This window comes from Bos indicus, chromosome 11 (genome assembly GCF_029378745.1).
Source record: "Bos indicus isolate NIAB-ARS_2022 breed Sahiwal x Tharparkar chromosome 11, NIAB-ARS_B.indTharparkar_mat_pri_1.0, whole genome shotgun sequence".
In the NCBI taxonomy this organism is placed as follows: domain Eukaryota; kingdom Metazoa; phylum Chordata; class Mammalia; order Artiodactyla; family Bovidae; genus Bos; species Bos indicus.
The window spans coordinates 9,026,766-9,045,944 of record NC_091770.1 but is presented as its reverse complement, the minus strand read 5'-3'; the positions used below and the strand labels follow the sequence as shown (position 1 = coordinate 9,045,944).

The following is a 19,179-nucleotide window of genomic DNA, read 5'->3' as shown; positions in this document are numbered from 1 at the left end:
CTACCGTGCACTATGCCTTCAGTTTTACTTCTAGAAAGCTGAGTTGTGTCTTTGATTTACATTCTAAATATAGCCTTCATTTATTATCTTCCCAGAAACTATTAATTGATGTCACAGTTTATTATCAACCACATGTAAGAGTTCAGAAAATATAAAAGACAGAAAATATTTATTAGAAGATTCAAAATACCTCTAGCAGGATCCAAAATAAAAGTTATCCTGAAAAGAGTGAAGCAGAGAATGACAGAATGCCTAGCTTTGAACAGAGGTGAACATTCAGCAAAAACAGCAATTTGGAACAAATTGATTTTTAATAGACATATCTACTCTCTTACCAATCAATTTATTGGCTCTGAAACACTCTAATGCCACCCACCAACTGAGCATCTGTGGCCAGAAGGCGCCCCTCCAGTGTCTCCACACATTTTCACTGCTGAGGTACACGCTTACTAAGAGTCAGTTGTGTTTATTCCCAAACGTGTTTATTATAATTGTACTCACTCCTACAATTACATGAATTAAGTATTCTATAAACAGATGAAACCTGGGTGAAAACAGAAAAAGACAGTAGCTGCTTCTCTGAAGACTAAGTTGAATGCTTTAGAAAGATTCAAAGGCAAGTTACTAAAAAAAAAAAAAAAGGTTTGTTCAACTTCAGTGTGGTTGGGGGGACATCTGCAGAAATATAAAAATACTGCTCTCTCAGACTTCTTAAGGAAGTTTAAGTTCTTTGCTCCGGTGTAAGGAAAGCGAAACTGAAACCTTTGATGGCACATCAGCGGGAAAGGTGCATGAAAGAAACGAGGAGGGACAGACGCACCCTCAAAGGCAAACTCTCCAGGGTTACAGCAAGTCTGCTCAATACAAATCTCTATTTCAAATGTTTTCAAGAAATGATTTCTGGCTTTAGTACTTTTTAAAGTAAATGACAACCCACCTCCCCCCCAAGCTTATCCAGGAAGCTTCTAATCTGAAATAGAAAATATATACATGCTATTTCCTGGTGACCTTAAAGTTTGCCCCATGCTTTCTCCAAGGTTTCAGTTGACATATTTAGAAGATAAAGAGAAAATCTTAAAAGAAACTAGAGAAGACAGGGGGCAAGAGAATAGTGATGACTAACTGCTCATCAGAAACAACAGATCACACAAATAAGACCAAAAATTTGTATTTAGTGAAAGTATGCTTACAAAATGAAGAACATGTAAAAATTCTCGTATTTAAAAAAGCTGAATTTGTCTCCAGCAGATCTATACCCAATTCTTCTTCAAAAAGGCACATCAGAATGCAAATAAACTGACATCAGTATAGGCGTAAACTCTAACCTGATCTAGTTTTAATATTATTTAGTGAAAAGGAAACAATCTGCAAAGCCCAGTTATTCATTATTAGTTATAAAATATTCCTGACTTCTTTCACAACAACCATGACACAGATTTCCACACACCTGAGTGACTGAGGATACCTAACAGCACTGTGGAAAGAAAGAGCTAGTTTATTCCTGAACAAACTCACCTCTCTGTTTTGGAAAAATCTCTTCGGGATGCTGTAAAATAAATTAAAAATGTATTAGGTAATTACTGTAACATAGAAAGCTAAGTGAAATTAGTAAAAAGTATTAATAAAGAGAACTACCTTCATTATGGGCCGGGCTCGCTTCTCAAACAAACCACTGGGAAAAAGGTAAGTGATCGCCCTCTGAAAAGACACACAAAATTAACACCAGTTGTAAAATCAAGTTCACGTTTATGACTAACAGTAACTGAGTGCTTACTATGTGCCAGGTACTGAACCAAGGGCTTCACGGGCACTATCTCGCTGTGTAGTCTTTTGAGTGAATTAATAAAACCACCACACACACATTCCCCAAAGGGCAGGCCCCAATCCCCCACCGCCGTGACACGTGGATGTTTTCAGAAGCTCTCTGAACGTTTCCTCGAACTTGGGAGAGGCTCTTCAACTATGTTTTCCCAAGTGCGTTCTCTTCAGTGCCTGCTTCTCAATGGGGATGCTCTTGGCATTTTGAAAGTGAGGCTGCCCTGTAGGCTAACTTCCCCCATACAGCAGGTCATTCTGTCATCCCTGGTCCTTCTCCCAAAACCTCCGGCAGGAACATACCCGATGCTCTTGACACATATCGCCCCGGCACGTTTCCAAATGCCCTTCACCTCCTGGGGGCAGTACTGCCCCCAACCTGAGATGGACCACGTAAGGCCCTGCAGTCTTCTCCAGCAGCCTCCTCACAATCAGAAGGAAAAGCAAACACAAAAAGCACGGGTCTTCATCCCTGCTGCACATCATCAGATGAAAGCCTGTGGACCCTACAACCCTTCCCGAGCTCAGGATGGACTGGCAGCCCCTGCAGCACCAGCGCTCTTCTTTCAGAACCTGTTTCTTCTGCACAGAAAACATGCGGGGGACTTCCCTGGTGGTCCAGGGACTAAACTCTGTGCTCCCAATGCAGGGCCCCAGGTTCGACTTCTGGTCAGCGAACTAGATCTCACATGCCACAATCAAGGCTCCATGCAGTCAAAGAAATATATATTTAAAGAAAACGTGCTAGACCAGATCCTGTCCCTAGAAGTAGGGCCTATAAATTCTGGGGGGGGAGGGGTGGCAAATTCAATTACACTAAGGAGCCTAGGTGTGTCTCTGGGTCAAGTTTTACTCATTCTGCCTTCCGGCAATAAAACCAACACTAAAAAACAAAAACAACAAAACTCGGGTCAAACACCAGAGTGCTACTTTTGTGAACTTTTTTCTTTTTGAAAAAACCAGGGGCTCCTCTATCTCCTTCTCTGCTGAAGGTGGACTTTTTATTTCATAAATGATGTTGAGATAAGTGGTCACCAATTGGAAAAAATAAAACTGGACCCAAACCTCACACCACATATCTGAGTAAACTCCAGATGAGTCAGAGAGCCAAAGGTGGAAAACGAAGTCAAAGCAGTACCAGAAGACAACATGGATGAGTTCCGTCAGGGCCTCCCCTGCTGGCCCGGAGGTAAAGAATCTGCCTGCAATGCAGGAGCCTTGGGTTCGATCTCTGGGGTCTGGAAGATCCCCTGGAGGAGGGCATGGCAACCCATTCCAATATTCTTGCCTGGAGAATCCCATGGACAGAGAAGCCTGCCAGACGATAGCCCATTGGGTCGCAGAGTCAGACACGACTCAGTGACTGAACAACAACAGAGAATCCTTTAGAAATTTATAAGACTACAGCGTGGCTTATCTAAATCCAAAACAAAAGAATGTAAAAAAAAAATTAACTCAAGTGTCACAGAGTAAAGTAAGGTATTTCTCATTTGTAAACATGCCGCTTACATCTTCAAATTTTCATGAGAATACTGGTGACTGCAGAGTTCCCTCCCATGAAGGCTAAATATGTAACTATATATTCTCAGGCTTTATGTCAAAGCATGAAAGGACTGCAGACGCCATGCGGGACATGGAAGCCCTGGGTCAGGACTGCAATCCCTATTAATTAGGGATCCCAGCTGGGCAGTGGGTCTGCAGCTGTTAACGTGATCAATGACTTACCTACATGTCATCTCTACTGATTCGCTTATAAATTACCAGCAAGTGAGACTAATGTACAGGTGCTAATTTATTTAAACTGTTCTCTGCAGCGCTACACAGCTTTATAAACTGCATCTGGCACCTAATGTTGGCTGTCAGTTGTACTTAGACATGCCTGTCCTAACGACTCTGTTCATTAGAAGTGAGCACAAATTATGAAATATTGTGAAAAATGATACATCAAATGGAATGGGCACAGCAAATCAATTAGAGAAACTTCACACAGCAGATTCGCACTTAGGAGAATAAAACACTCAGGTTTCGGAAGGAGGTCTATAATACCAATTAAAAAGTAATTGGTAGACTTCAGCAGTATTATATATCAATTTGCTGGCTTTTTTCCTGAATTTCTTGACTAAAGCAGAACTTAACTTTTAATTCCCAAATACACTCATTAGTAAATGCAAGTGCAATTCTGTATCCGTAATATTTAGGATAACTGAAATATCTCCAAACTTAAAATTGATAGGCTGAATCAAAAAGAAAGATGCAAATACTGGTGGTCCTCACCTTTTTGTGTATTTGCAGCATGACTTTGAGAAAAGGAATTTTGATGATCCATGTGAACCATCAAAAAGGGTTAAGAGTCAGTCAGCAATACTACAAAGGTCTGTTTACTCCAGCAAGCAACGTGTGACTGTGTCTATGACTTCTGGGGCCCTGACCACCACCCACCTGACCAGTCTGCAGCCCTGGGTCAAGATTTGCAGAAAATATTTCTACCCCACTCCTGTTATACATGACGGGGCTATTTCTCAGTTTCTGTACAAAAAGACTCTCTCTTGGCCAAACTACAACTGCTTGACATTGAATTACAACCCCACACAGCTCAGTGTTCATCTGACAGACACTACCACCCCCGACCACCCCAACCCAGCGCACAGTATTCTCAGATGAGAACACTCGTCTGATCAACGTCTGGCAGGCACCTGGGAAAGATTTATGGCACAGGAGTTGAGGTCCATGCCATTAAGGTCTACCTTCAAAATATTTAGCATGCATTTAAGTACTTTTTCAGCAAGATGCCACATACACAGACTACCACTGCTCGTCACGGGGTTCCCTGGCAGCTCAGTGGTAAAGGACCCGCCTGCCAATGCAGGAGACTTGGGTTCAATCCCTGGCTTGGGAAGATCCCCTGGAGGAGGGCATGGCAACCCACTGCAGTATTCTTGCGTCTGGAATCCCAAGGACAGAGGAGCCTGGCAGGCTACAGTCCGTGGGGCTGCAAAGAGTCGGACACGACTGAGCGACTGAGCACAGCACAGCACGCTGCTCGTCAGAGGGACTGCTTTTCCTGTCACCAGCAGCCCCAGTGATTTGGGAATGAAGAATGGTGCGCGGCTCCTTTCTTTTCAATATAACTGAATAAGTTAGACAAAATTCAAACTATTTTGAAATGGAGAACGTCTACACCTAATTTCTTTCTAGTGAATTTGCTATTTTACCAACTACCAGAGTATTTTTCATATAAATTTAGCATTAAATATTTTGCAAAAACATTTCCAGCAGATATACAATGCTGGAGCTTTATTAATAATAATAAAATTTCTAAATAATGTAACTTTAAATATCAACAGTGACAAGCAGAATTATTTTTATTCATAAATTCTACCGATGACATTTCTTCTTTATTTCACTAATCCACCTCAGCACTCTTTTTTAAAAGGCTTATTAAATTAAGGGTACACCAACATGCAAGGTTAGCGAGGTGGAGTTTTCATACTTTTACGTTATATATGCTTCTTTCACTGAGGCCAGAGGCCAGACTTCTAGTCCAGCTCAACCTTTTGGAATAAAGTTGTAAACCTAGAAGCCAATGAAAAAGGCCTATAAATGAGCTGACATAAATCTGTGATTTTACTTAGAAGGAAGGGCATATGGGTCCTCATGCCGAGTCCAGGGGCTCTTGGTTCTAACTCACACACCTAACAACCTGAGCTGTGCCAAAGGCAGGCAGGTGAAGGAGCGCCGAGAAGCAGAAGCAGAGATGGACACGTTGGCATGGAAGAAGGGCAGTGCCAGGTCATCCAGTACAGGGACAACACGTCCTCGGGGACCCCACAGTCTGACAACCATCCCAGAAAGGAAAATCCTGCAGCTCTGAAAGGTCCATTGCGCTCACCGTGTTCTACTAAGTAAGGCAGGGAGGCTGCATCTGATTGTAGAAAGTGTTATCCAAATCAAATCTTTGAAAGCATGGGAACAGCAGACTTTGGGTGAATGCCTTGTATAGTCTTGGCATCGGCAACAATAAACACCTGCCCTGTGAGGTTTTTTTTGAAGATGAAACATGGTGATGCATCCTGAGCACACACAGGAGGTTTCAGTAAGTGGCGGTATTCTTTGTTACAAATAACGATGAAAAGTAAGTTTCTCTCCCTTTGGACTTCCCTGGTGGTCTAGTGGTTAGGAATCCACCTGCCAATGCAAGAGGCACAGGTTCCTTCCCTGGTTGGGGAACTAAGATGCCACATGCCATGGACCAACTGAACCCACACGCATGGCAAGTGCAGAGTCTGTGTACCACAATGAAAGACCCTACACGCTGCAACTAACAGCTGACATGGTCAAATAAATTAATTTTTTAAAAAATATTTTCCTAACTTTATTGACTATGCCAAAGCTGTGTGGATCACAATAAACTGTGGAAAATTCTGAAGGAGATGGGAATACCAGACCACCTGACCTGCCTCTTGAGGAACCTGTATGCAGGTCAGGAAGCAACAGTTAGAGCTGGACATGGAACAACAGACTAGTTCCAAATAGGAAAAGGAGTACGTCAAGGCTGTATATTGTCACCCTGCTTATTTAACTTCTATGCAGAGTACATCATGAGAAACACTGGGCTGGAGGAAGCACAAGCTTGGAATCAAGATTGCCGGGAGAAATATCAATAACCTCAGATATGCAGATGACACCACCCTTATGGCAGAAAGTGAAGAAGAACTAGAGTCTCTGGATGAAAGTGAAAAAGGAGAGTGAAAAAGTTGGCTTAAAGCTCAGCATTCAGAAAACTAAGATCATGGCATCCGGTCCCATCACTTTATGGCAAATAGAGAGAAAGAGTGGAAATAGTGGCAGACTTTATTTCTTTGGGCTCCAAAATCACTGCAGATGGTGACTGCAGCCATGAAATTGAAAAACGCTTACTCCTTGGAAGGAAAGTTGTGATCAACCTAGACAGTATATTGAAAAGCAGAGACATTACTTTGCCAACAAAGGTCCATATAGTCAGGGCTATGGTTTTTCCAGTGGTCATGTATGGATGTGAGAGTTGGACTATAAAGAAAGCTGAGTGCCCAAGAATTGATGCTTTTGAACTGTGGTGTTGGAGAAGACTCTTGAGAGTCCCTTGGATTGCAAGGAGATGCAATCAGTCCTTCCTAAAGGAAATCAGTCCTGAATATTCATTGGAAGGACTAATGCTGAAGCTGAAACTCCAATACTTTGACCACCTGATGCGAAGAGCTGACTCATTTGAAAAGACCCTGATGCTGTGAAAGACTGTGGGCAGGAGGAGAAGGGGATGACAGAGGATGAGATGGTTGGATGGCATCACTGACTCAATGGATATGAGTTTGGGTAAACTCCGGGAGTTGGTGATGGACAGGGAGGCCTGGCGTGCTGCAGTTCATGGGGTCGCAAAGAGTTGGACACAACTGTGCGACTGAACTGAACTGAACTTTGGATATCAAATTATTTATTTTTGTCCTTAGAAACAAGCATTTTGTCAGTATAGAAATGTTAAAGAAGACCCATAAACTGTACTGTCTCTTTCCAGTGATACATACAGCCAGACCTCTTACAGAAAGAATAGTTTCAGAAACATAAATGGAAACAGGAATTATAAAATGATACATGACTTCCCTGGTGGCTCAGATGGTAAAGCGTCTGCCTACAATGCTGGAGACCCAGGTTCAATCCCTTGGTTGGGAAGATCTCCTAGAGAAGGAAATGGCAACCCACTCCAGTATTCTTGCCTGGAAAATCCCATGGACAGAAGAGCCTGGTAGGCTACAGTCCACGGGGTTGCAAAGAGTCTGACACGACTGAGCAACTTCACTTTCACTTTCATACAACTACAATGCTTTGGTAATGGTTGGTTGTCACTATCCTCTTCTGCTTTAGCTAATGACAAGAGTCAACGGACATAAAGTGTGAGACTTGGTAAAGCTGGTCAGTCAGTGGCAGTAAAGTGGAAGGCAGTGGCACTGTGTCACAGAGAAGGGTTCCCATTTCCACATGGGCTGCCAGACATGGGCGAGGCGAGAGCACGCCCCAGCCCACAGCGCAGAGGGCTCTCGGGATGAAGCGGCCCCAGGATGAATCCACGTTCCCGACAGGACTGCAGAGTCTTCTCCCCAACACACTGCCTCATGGAGAGTCATGCAACCGAGGCCACTGGAGCACTGGTGACTGACTCAAGTCACGGCAGATTTTATTTATCACAGCAAATGGCAATGAGAGCAACGACACAACACATTAGTCTCCTGCTCCTTAGATTCTGAGGTCGAAAACAGGAGTTATTCTTTCAGAGATGGGGAAACCAAGTGACGATGCTGTGACTTGCTACACGGGTAAGTCCATGACACTGCAAGGACTCTAACGCCAGCTTCTGTATCTTTCTACAATGTCACTTCAACTACAACAAATTTCTCTTCTAAAGAAAGATTAGTAACAAAGTTCTCCATCTACATTCCTCACAAGAAATCCAGCCTCTACATATTTTTTTAAAAAGGTTCTATATATTTTAAAAGAAGATAGTGTATGTTTTTTTCATATTAATTCATGATTTCACTACTTTAGTGGCTAACTCTAAAGAGGATTTTTATTATGTTCAATTAGCACAATGATAAAAAATATTATCAACTTACTTTCACTGAACACACACACACACACAGTTTTAAAAGTACAGGAAAGCTGTGACCTCTCACACTTACAGCAAGATTTTAAACACATCTTCTCTGGAAAACAACTCTATATTTTAAGGGCCAGAACTAATAATACTGCTTCTACCTGACTGAATGACAGAATCTTTTAGATGTCTCTAAATAATATAAGAAGGATACTCTAGACGAAAGACACCAATATGTATCTTTTTTAAACTTCTTAACAAAAAAAGTTAGCTATTTTTATATGTGAAAAAATTGTTTTACATCTTCAATATTTTTGCCTAAATGAATTTCATGAATGATTTCAGTGATCATTATTTTAGCAACTGGTTAAGTATTAATAATAAGGAAAACCCAATCTCTAAAACACATAAAATAATAACAAATGGTGTAATGTGAATACAGTGGCACCCAATTTTCCTATGTAAAAATTACACAGTGAGCCCCGACTTAACTAGCTGTGTTCAGTCACTCAGTCATGTCCTGCTCATTGTGACCCCATGGGCTGTAGCCCACCAGGCTTCTCTGTCCATGGGATTTTCCAAGCAAGAATACTGGAGTGGGTTGCCATTTCCTTCTCCAGGGGGTCTCCCTGACCCAGGGATCAAACCCACGTCTCATTCAGCTCCTGCACTGGCAGGCAGGTTCTTTACTCACTGAGCCACCAGGGAAGCCCCTAGTTTAACAAGTCAATGAACGCAACAAATAAGTAAATAACTTGTATCCTTTAAAGTACAATAATAAAAAAACAATCTCTGATTCTTGTGAGTTTTAACTGACATCTAACACTTCATTTAAAGGCTTTACTGTTAAGAAGTCATGTTTCACTGAACAACGTTAGAAAAACAAAGCTCTGCCCTTGTTCCCGTGATTCCCAGAACAAGCACTGCACTTACATCAACATCCTCCTGGGTAAAGGTTTCTGGGTCCTCCCCCATCATGTTGGCCAAGTGTCTCTTCCCGATGTTGAACTCTTCAATCTGCTTTTTAATAAAGTCCACCGTGTAACTCTCACGTCTTAAGGCTGCAACATTTTTTTTTGTTGTTACAGCCGGGGAATGTTTGAGCCTTAATATCTAGCAGAAAATACAAATGGAAAGACAAGATTTTAAGTTAAACAATGATCTTATAGGCCACTGTCTCTAAATAAAAGAAGACATTTCAAACAATTGTCTTTTTAGGACGGTACTCAATTGATAGGAGCCTGGAAACGAGATAAAGCGTGCTTTTAAAAGCCTATGCTCACAAAGAAGCTTAAACTACTAACATTTCAACACATTAAAAATAATAATAAAAATAACTGGGTGATATGCTACCTCCATTATCTGCTAGAAATATCCACATTTGATACCAACTGGTCAATGTCAGCTGCTATGGGACTTGACGTATAGTGAATGAGGGTTAAACGGTACAGTGCATCCTCAGTCTTGTCTGACTCTTTGCACCCCATGAACTGTAACCTGCCAGGCTGCTCTGTCCGTTGGGATTCTCCAGGCAAGAAAACTGGAGTGGGTTGCCGTGCCCCCCTCCAGAGGATCTTCCAACCCAAGATGGAACCTGTGTCTCCTGCACTGACAGGGGGATTAGCGCCACCTGGGAAGCCCAGAGAGAAACACCACTCCCCTTAAAATAAGCCTGTGTACATGCAGACAGAAAGCAGCAAGCAGAAGACACAGACCTGGTGTGCGCTTCTCATGAACAGAATACCCTGACAAAGCAGAAGGACACTTCTGAGGTCAGGTTACAAGAAGACTCTCCTCCCCCTCTTCTCTCTCTTGATCAGACCAAGGAAAGCAAGACGTGGTGAGCTGCCCCCCAGGGGTCCACAGGCCAAGAACTGAGGGTGGTCTCTGGCCAACAGCCAGCACAACAGCTGCAAGGATGTGAATCCTGCCCACACCCACACTGAGCATGTGGGCAGCAGATTTCCGCCCCTGGCCTGAGATGACCATGGGCTGCTGCCTTGCGGGAGACCTTGAGCAGATGGCCCAGTGCAACTGTGCCTGGAATCCTGACTCACAGAGTCCACGAGGGAAATATCTGTTGTTTCAAGCTGCTATATTTGAGGTTAATTTGCTATACAGCAATAAGTAATCACTCAACACCCCAATTCGGAGAAGGCAATGGCACCCCACTCCAGTACTCTTGCCTGGAAAATCCCATGAACGGAGGAGCCTGGTAGGCTGCAGTCCATGGGGTTGCTGAGGGTCGGACCCTACTGAGCGACTTCACCTTCACTTTTCACTTTCAAGCATTGGAGAAGGAAATGGCAACCCACTCCAGTGTTCTTGCCTGGAGAATCCCAGGGACAGGGGAGCCTGGCGGGCTGCCGTCTATGGGGTCACACAGAGTTGGACACAATTGAAGCAACTTAGCAGCAACACCCCAATTACAACAATAAAGCGGAGTACAAGAAAGTTCACTTACTCTGTTTTATAAGGAAAGAGAGGTAGCAACGACGGGCATACCTTTTATCAAGTTTTCTTTAAATAAGAACTTGGTAAACTACATGAGGAAAACGAAAATTTTAATGACCCAGTATTTTCCATAATTAAAGTGACGAGGGACACACTGAAACATCTTTGCTACCAAAGGGCTTTCTTTCCTTTCCCATTGCTAACAAAATCGAATTTTAAAAAATTCAAAAATTATCTGGGGGAAAACACAACTAATGCACTCAGCTGTATAAAGCATCTGCTACAAACACCGGTCAATTTTCAAATCTGCTTTGCAAAGACTTTTGAAGAATTTGCCAGTAGTATTAAAACTACTGAAAACAAACTGGATGCTGTGATAAACACAGAACATTATAACCTCCAGGAGCCCACAAGATGAGAGATGAAAAGAACAGATCCTTAAGAGAGAGGCAGCAATGTTTTTTGCAGTAAAAGCAAAATACACAAGGGCTAAGCCATCGAGTATCATCCAGCATTCTTCTCTGGCGGACAGTCCGATCAACAAAGGCTTGTTGGCTCAGTACAAACTTAGAAAGTGCTCAGTAGAAAATCAAGAGGACATACTGATGTTTATAGTAACAGTTTTCAAAATAGAGATTGGCCTACTGCTTTTTCCTATTGTGAATGTCATAAATATTACAGAAAGCTAAATGAGCATTCTTACAGAAAATTGTACTGATAGGCATTAAGAATTCATGGATAACCTTTGTATTACACCGTGACTGTCAACTACTTATAACAAAGCCAAAACTACTTTTATTTGTGACAGTAAAAGAGACACGTGTACCCCAATGTTCAATGCGGCACTGTTTACGATAGCTAGGACATGGAAGCAACCTAGATGTCCATCGGCAGACAAATAGATAAGAAAGTTGTGGTACATATACACAGTGGAGTATTACTCAGCTATAAAAAAGAATGCATTTGAGTCAGTTCTAATGAGGTAGATGAAACTGGAGCCTATTTTACAGAGTAAGTCAGAAAGAAAGTAAATCAGAAAGTCAGTCAGAAGAAAGTAAGTCAGTCAGAAAGAAAAACACCAATACAGTATATTAATGTACATATATGGAATTTAGAAAGATGGTAATGATGACCCTACATATGAGACAGCAAAAGAGACACAGATGTAAAGAACAGACTTTTGGACTCTGTGGGAGAAGGCAAGGGTGGGATGATTTGAGAGAATAGCACTGAAACATGTACATTACCATATTTGAAATAGATGACCAGTTCAAGTTCAACGCATGAAATAGGGCACTCAAAGCCAGTGCACTGGGACAACCCGGAGGGATGGGATGGGGAGGGAGGTGGGAGGGAGAGGGACGGGGAGGGAGGCGGGGTTCAGGATCGGGGGAATGGGGAACACATGTACACCCGTGGCTGATCCATGTCAGTATATGGCAAAAACCACCACAACACTGTAAAGTAATTAGCCCCCAATTAAAATAAATAAATTTTAAAAAATCAAATATCTTAGCATAGCAAAACACTTTCTAATCCCGTCTCGCCATTCTCTCATCAGTTATTATACCAACTGTAGTTGCTAGAACCAATTATTTGTCGTTGCCAGAATCCACTGACTGTGCACATCTCTGGTGCTTGGGTACCTACTGCCATCTTCCTGGAACAGAATCCCTCCTTTCTCATGTAACTCCTGGCAGACTCTCCCATTACCTCCTCGAGAGGATGCTGTCATTCTATCCATTTCAGCTCGTGTGTGTTAGGCTCTGCATGTCTGTGCTCCTCTGTATTTACCTCTACAAATCTCACAGTACACTGTGCGCAGATCCTTGATATTCACAGGTTTAAAACCAGAAAAATCTGGCCATTCACAAGTAATATTCCCTCCTCCACTCAAATTTGGGACACCAAGATATCTGCACTTGTACTGCACTTGTACTGAAGCATTGATGTGAAACATGGATTCCACAGTTCTGGTACACAGGAGAAAACCCATCGCGGAGGCTCCCAACTGAGCACCCAGGAGTCACAGTTTAACAGAACTTATTTCTTTTTCCTTGTTGCATCAGTGTCTCTCAAACGTTTCTGACTGTGACTGATAGTAACAGCTATTGCTTATATCACTATCTGGAATTCACTTATACTTAATAAACAAAAAGTAAAAATACCCTCTATAAGAAGGCTTCCCTCGTGGCTCAGTGGTAAAGAATCTGCCTGCAATGTAGGAGATGAGCGTTCGATCCTTGGGTTGGGAAGAGACCCTGGAAAAGGAAATGGCAACCCACTCCAGTATTCTTGCCTAGAGAATTCCTTGGACAGAGCTGGTGGGCTACAGTCCATGCGGTTTGCAAAGAGTTGGACATGACTGAGCAACTAACAACAACAAAGACACATAAGAGGTGTTTAATAATAATAATAATAATTGGAGAGACTTGTACTATACATGTTAGGTAAAGAAACAAAAAGTAGAAGAGACTCCATTCTTTAAAAAAATATGCATTTCATGTATGTCTGTATGTGATTAAAAAAACATAAAGAAAGACACAGAAGGATACATGTATTAGCAACTTTGGGAGTTCCAGGGAGGGAAAAAAATACTCTTGGCCGCCTCCCCCACACTGTCTACAATAAAGACATTCTGTAACCTACAGTACCTTTCACAGAAAATTGTGTGTATACAAAAGGATATACTCAAAAGAGATGCATGAGAAAATAAAAACTTCCAGCCTATTTTCCAGTTAAAAAACAATAAAAACAAATGTTTGATGGGTAAATGGATGGATCGGTTGCTGTGAGCTAAAATGTAGAAGAAAAAATGAAAAAAAGACAGTATTCCTTTTTTCAACAGTTTTTGATCATAGTACTTGACTTCTTTACAATATCTGGTACTGCTAATCACTTTCCCTCCTTGCAACATTCTCCTGTTTTCTATCACTCCACACTGCCTGGTTTTTCTCCTACTTCTTTGGTAGGTCATTCCCAATCTCCTGGGGGCCCTTCTTTCTCTACTGTTTGTCCTTCAGGGTCTGGTCCTTCTTCATTTTCCTCACTGACTGCACCTTCCCCCAAATAATCTAATCCATTAATTATCACACACAAGGTAACAGAGGACTTGTAAACCAGCTCTCTTCTTGAACTATGGCTTGCCTCTCTTTGGGTCCACTTCAGATCAGATCAGATCAGATCAGTTGCTCAGTCGTGTCCGACTCTTTGCGACCCCATGAATCGCAGCATGCCGGGCCTCCCTGTCCAACACCAGCTCCCGAAGTTCACTGAGACTCATGTCCATCGAGTCAGTGATGCCATCCAGCCATCTCATCCTCTGTCGTCCCCTTCTCCTCTTGCCCCCAATCCCTCCCAGCATCAGAGTCTTTTCCAATGAGTTAACTCTTCGCATGAAGTGGCCAAAGTACTGGAGTTTCAGCTTTAGCATCATTCCTTCCAAAGAAATCCCAGGGCTGATCTCCTTCAGAATGGACTGGTTGGATCTCCTTGCAGTCCAAGGGACTCTCAAGAGCTATTTGAACTGTATGACAATGCACCTGGATATGGACCCATCATTTCTAGTCTCCTCCAGCTTTTGGGCAGGTTCAATTTTATATACAACTGAGTTGCTGCACAGCAGAGAAGTAAGAGAAGCCGTCTCTGTGAGCACAGCTATACACAGTGTAGAATAAACATCCCTGAAGTTTTTTTGATGTTATCTCTTTCCCAGTCCTGAAAATAGTAAAGTTAATATGAAAAGCTAGATTGTGCTGTAAACAAATGTGATATTGTTTAGTTTACTTTTGGTTCTACACAAATATTTTTTGTACAACATTAAAGAAAGTGGACGTCTTTCTAAAAAAAAAAAGAGTCTTCTCCAACACCACTTGGACACCACAAATATAACTATGCAATAAATGCAATTATTTCCAAAACTAAGCTCGTTTTTTTCCCCTCTCAAATTTTGTTCCTTTTACTCAGGTCCCATGTCAGTAAATGGCATTATCATCCAATCACTTCTGAAGCTAGAATCCTGGCTTCCCACTGGCCCCAGGATTAAATGTAACTTACAAGTTCTGGTCTCCATCAATCAGAGACATACTACCGAGAAAATTAACAGAATGGAAACTGCTCAGACGTAAGACACTTTATAAATGTTTCTCTCTCCTCTCCACTGTATGACCTCCTGCATTAAGTCTTTGGGCCACTGCAGGAGTCCAGTTCTCATCCACCTCCACCCTCTTGATCGGGGTCTCGGGGGCCAGGGCTGAACCCATAATCCACCCAGGCGACAGGTCAAGGGAGGGGTCGCTCTGTTTCTGTCTCAGGTAAGTTCCCCCTCACTGCACCCTGAGAAAACCAGCCACAACCTCAAAGGTTGGCCGCTGCAAGGCAATTCCACCCTGTTTACCTGAGACCTCTGTTGACCACCTAAGATCCCACAGGCCTCGGCTCCCAATGCTGGGGGCTGGGGTTCGATCTCCCGCCAGGGAACTAGACCTCATATGCCGCAACTAAAGAGATCTCGCACCCAGCAACTAAAGATCCTCAGAGAAACTAAAGACTCTGGAGGCGCCTGGCCACACCGCGTGCTACAGGGACCAGCACTGCCACCTTTCTCAAGCCTTACCTGGCATCTGGTACCTGTCTGCAGCCCAGAAGCCGCGGCTTTCCAGAGGCCTTGTTCCCGGGCGAAGCTAACCCTACCCGCAAGAAAGAGCCGGTAGGGAACTGCTGCGCCGCAGGACACACTGGGAGCTGCCATGTTGGGGGCAGGAGGCGCGGGCCGGAGGGTGATGGGGCAGGGCCTGCAAACTGCGCCGGCGCAGATGGGCGCCGGGTCCGCGAGGCTGCCGGAAGAGGCGCGGAGCAGGGGGCGTGTCCCGCCACCCCCCGTTGGCTCGTCGCTGATTGGGCGCGGGAGCACGCGGGGCGTGTCCGCCCCCGCCCCTGGTCCGGGTCCCTAGTCTACTTGGCATCCTGGTCTTTCTGGGCATCCTGAAGTCGGTGGCTCATCGAGTCTCCTTGGAACGACTTCCACATGGCTTCTCGCCAGCCCTTTCGTGCCACGCCCAGCTTGCCCTGGCCCCAGCTCCCCCTGCGCAGCCCTGACTTCACGCCCATTATTACGCAGCTCCTCTCCGAGCCTCTGCTCCCAGCCGACCGCGTCGGAGCACGGGTTTTCCCTCCTTCAACCTTCCCACCTGGGCCCGGGTCCAGGGTCTCCGTCCTTCTGCGGGAAACTGGTTATTTCCTAAGTGTATGATGCACAGGCTAACCCTTACACGGGCGGGAACAGACACTCCCCTACTGTCGGGCTTCACTGTAGCTCAGCTCGTAAAGAATATGCCCGCAATGCGGGAGACCTGGGTTCGATCCCTGGGTTGGGAAGATCACCTGGAGAAGGGAAAGGCTACTCACTGGGGAATTCCACGGACTGTCACAAAGAGTCGGACTCGACTCAGCAAATTTCACTCTTCCTTTCCCCTACTGGTGGCTCAGTGGTAAAGAATTCACATCCCAATGCAGGGGACAGGGCTTTGATCCCTGATCTGGAAAGATCTCCTGGAGAAGGAAATGGCAACCCACTCCAGTATTCTTGCCTGGGAAACCCCACGGGCAGAGCAGCCTGGCGGGCTACTGTCCATGGGGTTGCAAAGAGTGGGACAGGACTGAGTGACTGAACAACAACAATAACCCTTACTATTAGCAATACTAAGCCTCCCTGGAAACCCAATCAGAACTAAATATTAATAAATAGGTATGAATCCTGATGACTGTGCCTTACCTTCTGAGGCTTGTGCGCTCCTGACGGTAACTCCCAACATGCTTTCTACAAAATACTTATTAAAGGAAGCAGTAAACAGCTCTGAAAATGTTTCCAAACACTTAGATTTGAAAGACCAGTAAAATTAATACACAAACACACACATATGGAAAATCTGAGGTCAAGTTGTCAAGCAAATAAGTATCATCTGCTATTACTTATTTTGTAAAACAGAACATTTTAATTAGTAAGAAGGTAGAATTGACACAATTGCAGAATGAAATGTGGTCCTTTAATTGGAATCCATTTAGTTGTATGGTAAGTTCACTCTTCCATTCTTTTTGTTGTTACTTTTTAGGCCAGAAGTTGGCAGAGGCCCATGAACTAGCATTTGGGAACCAAGATTTAGCTCATGACAATTTCACCAAGTATAAAACAATCAAGTATGTTAAAACCGAATTTATATCATTAAAAAAAATAACATGTCAGAGCACATAAAAACTACAGAAGTACTCAAATCAAGGTTAGAAATTGTGGAGGGTTTTTTTTTTTTCTCTAGAATTCATGTTATGATATTTTACTTAGATTTACTGCTGCTGCTACTGCTAAGTCGCTTCAGTCGTGTCCGACTCTGTGCGACCCCATAGACGGCAGCCCACCAGGCTCCCCCGTCCCTGGGATTCTTCAGGCAAGAACACTGGAGTGGGTTGCCATTTCCTTCTCCAATGCAAGGAAGTGAAAAGTGAAAGTGAAGTCTCTCAGTCGTGTCGGACTCTTAGCGACCCCATGGACTGCAGCCTACCAGGCTCCTCGGGATTTTCCAGGCAAGAGTACTGGAGTGGGGTGCCATCGCCTTCTGCTTAGATTTACCAGATTACAGTAAAGTCGTTAGTAAAGTAACTGTAATACATATCCCTTCTCTAGGGGCAACCCTTAGACTGCTGCATTCAATTTCCTGTGTAGCCTTTGAGTTTGGGAAGAAATACACCACTGTAAGTTAACACTGGGTGCATAAATCTGGAGACAGAAGGAAAGAGTGGAATCAGGAATGTACTGATAAACGTTTAAAATATGAAAAAAAAATCTTATGATTTTACCAAACAGCTGAAGTTTAGATTCATTTAATCTTTTCTCATTTACTGAGCACCCATTATGTTGGAGACGTCAGGCATTCTTGGTCCTATATCAGGATTATAAAATCCCAACTATCCAACATGGTGGAATCATGTAAATATGAAAGTTTGGTTCTAAAACCAGCTTCTAATATAAATATCAGGAGAGTCAAACACTGCACTAACAAAACAAGTGCTGCCAGATATGAACAGCAGAAACTGTTAGGTGCTGCTGGTGAGGGTGTAAATTGATACAGTTTTCCTGAAATCAATGAGTCAGTGATCTATGTTAAGATGAACACACCACATAACTTCACTGATTACGTTTCTAGGTATATACCCTGCAGAAATTCTTGCACAGTGTATCAGGATACATGCATGCAAATATGTACAGAATCATTTTCTTTTGTAACAACACAAAAAAACCCCCACACAGACACCTTTAAAGGATTCCTAGAAATCTCTGGAAATGCAGAGCTTTTTTGATCAATATGGAAAACTTTAAGGGGCTTCCCAGGTGGCACTAGTGGTAAAGAATCCACCTGCCAATGCAGAGAATGCCGGTTTGATCCCTGGGTTAGGAAGATCCCCTGGAGGAGGAAATGGCAGCCCACTCCAATATTCTTGCTGGGAAATGCCATGGACAGAGGACCCTGGGGGGCTACAGTCCATGGGGTCACAGAGAGTTGGATACGACTGAGCATGCACACAGTTTAGTTAGACCAGTGGCCTCCCCTTTTGATAATCTATTTACAAACATTTTTGAGGATATTCCCTAGGTTTAAGAAATTTGTGTTCTCTACTTAGACACTGTACAACCCTTTTTACTTAATAATCACCAGCTGAGTATCTTTGGCCAAGCTCAGTACCTCAAAATCCCATATTCCAGGATCTACTAAGGTCTCCTATTAACTGTTCCTTTGTTAGAAGCATCTGGTGATGAAGGTGGTTCCCTTGCCCCATGAGAAATAGAGCGGCCCCTCAGTCTTCTCTCATTAAAGAGATGGGACAGTCAGACACAAACAGAAAGGGTTGTAAAAATAACAGGCCACTGATGCTGCACAAAAGGGGTTCCAGAAAAGGGTGCCCCAATTTCTTCCCTGACACCCCCATTACATATTCCTTATGGTTCCTAAGGTTTCCAGTCCTTTGGGTTAAGACTGAAAGGTTGCAGTGTCTATCAGAAACTCTATTCAGTGGCCTGCCACATCACTGCACGCCCAAGGCTTGACATTAGTTATGTAGATGGTATCTCTAGGCAGAATCACTTTTGGCCTTAGGCCCCTTCAGTCTTCTGATTGCAAAACTGTCAGTGACTGAGGGGGCCCCCGATATTCTCTAGCGTCTGGGGCATTCCCTCTACCAATACCCTGCCTCTTTGCAGAGGGTGCATCAAGTGCAATCTCCCCCCTAGTGCCCCTGTT

The 19,179-nt window shown here is 43.5% G+C and overlaps 1 protein-coding gene across 1 annotated transcript in view; it reads right to left on the bottom strand.

Annotated features, from left to right (window-relative positions):
• MRPS9 (mitochondrial ribosomal protein S9) overlaps positions 1 to 15,694 on the bottom strand; it is a 37,977-nt gene extending 22,283 nt beyond the window's left edge. The window contains exons 1-4 of the mRNA XM_019969846.2: positions 15,507 to 15,694; positions 9,371 to 9,550; positions 1,636 to 1,698; positions 1,516 to 1,546 (exon numbers count right to left, since the gene is read on the bottom strand). Coding sequence (XP_019825405.2) covers positions 1,516 to 1,546; positions 1,636 to 1,698; positions 9,371 to 9,550; positions 15,507 to 15,641 — 409 coding nt within the window. The 5' untranslated portion in view covers positions 15,642 to 15,694. The remainder of the gene's footprint in view (positions 1 to 1,515; positions 1,547 to 1,635; positions 1,699 to 9,370; positions 9,551 to 15,506) is intronic.
• Positions 15,695 to 19,179: the final 3,485 nt, after the last annotated feature.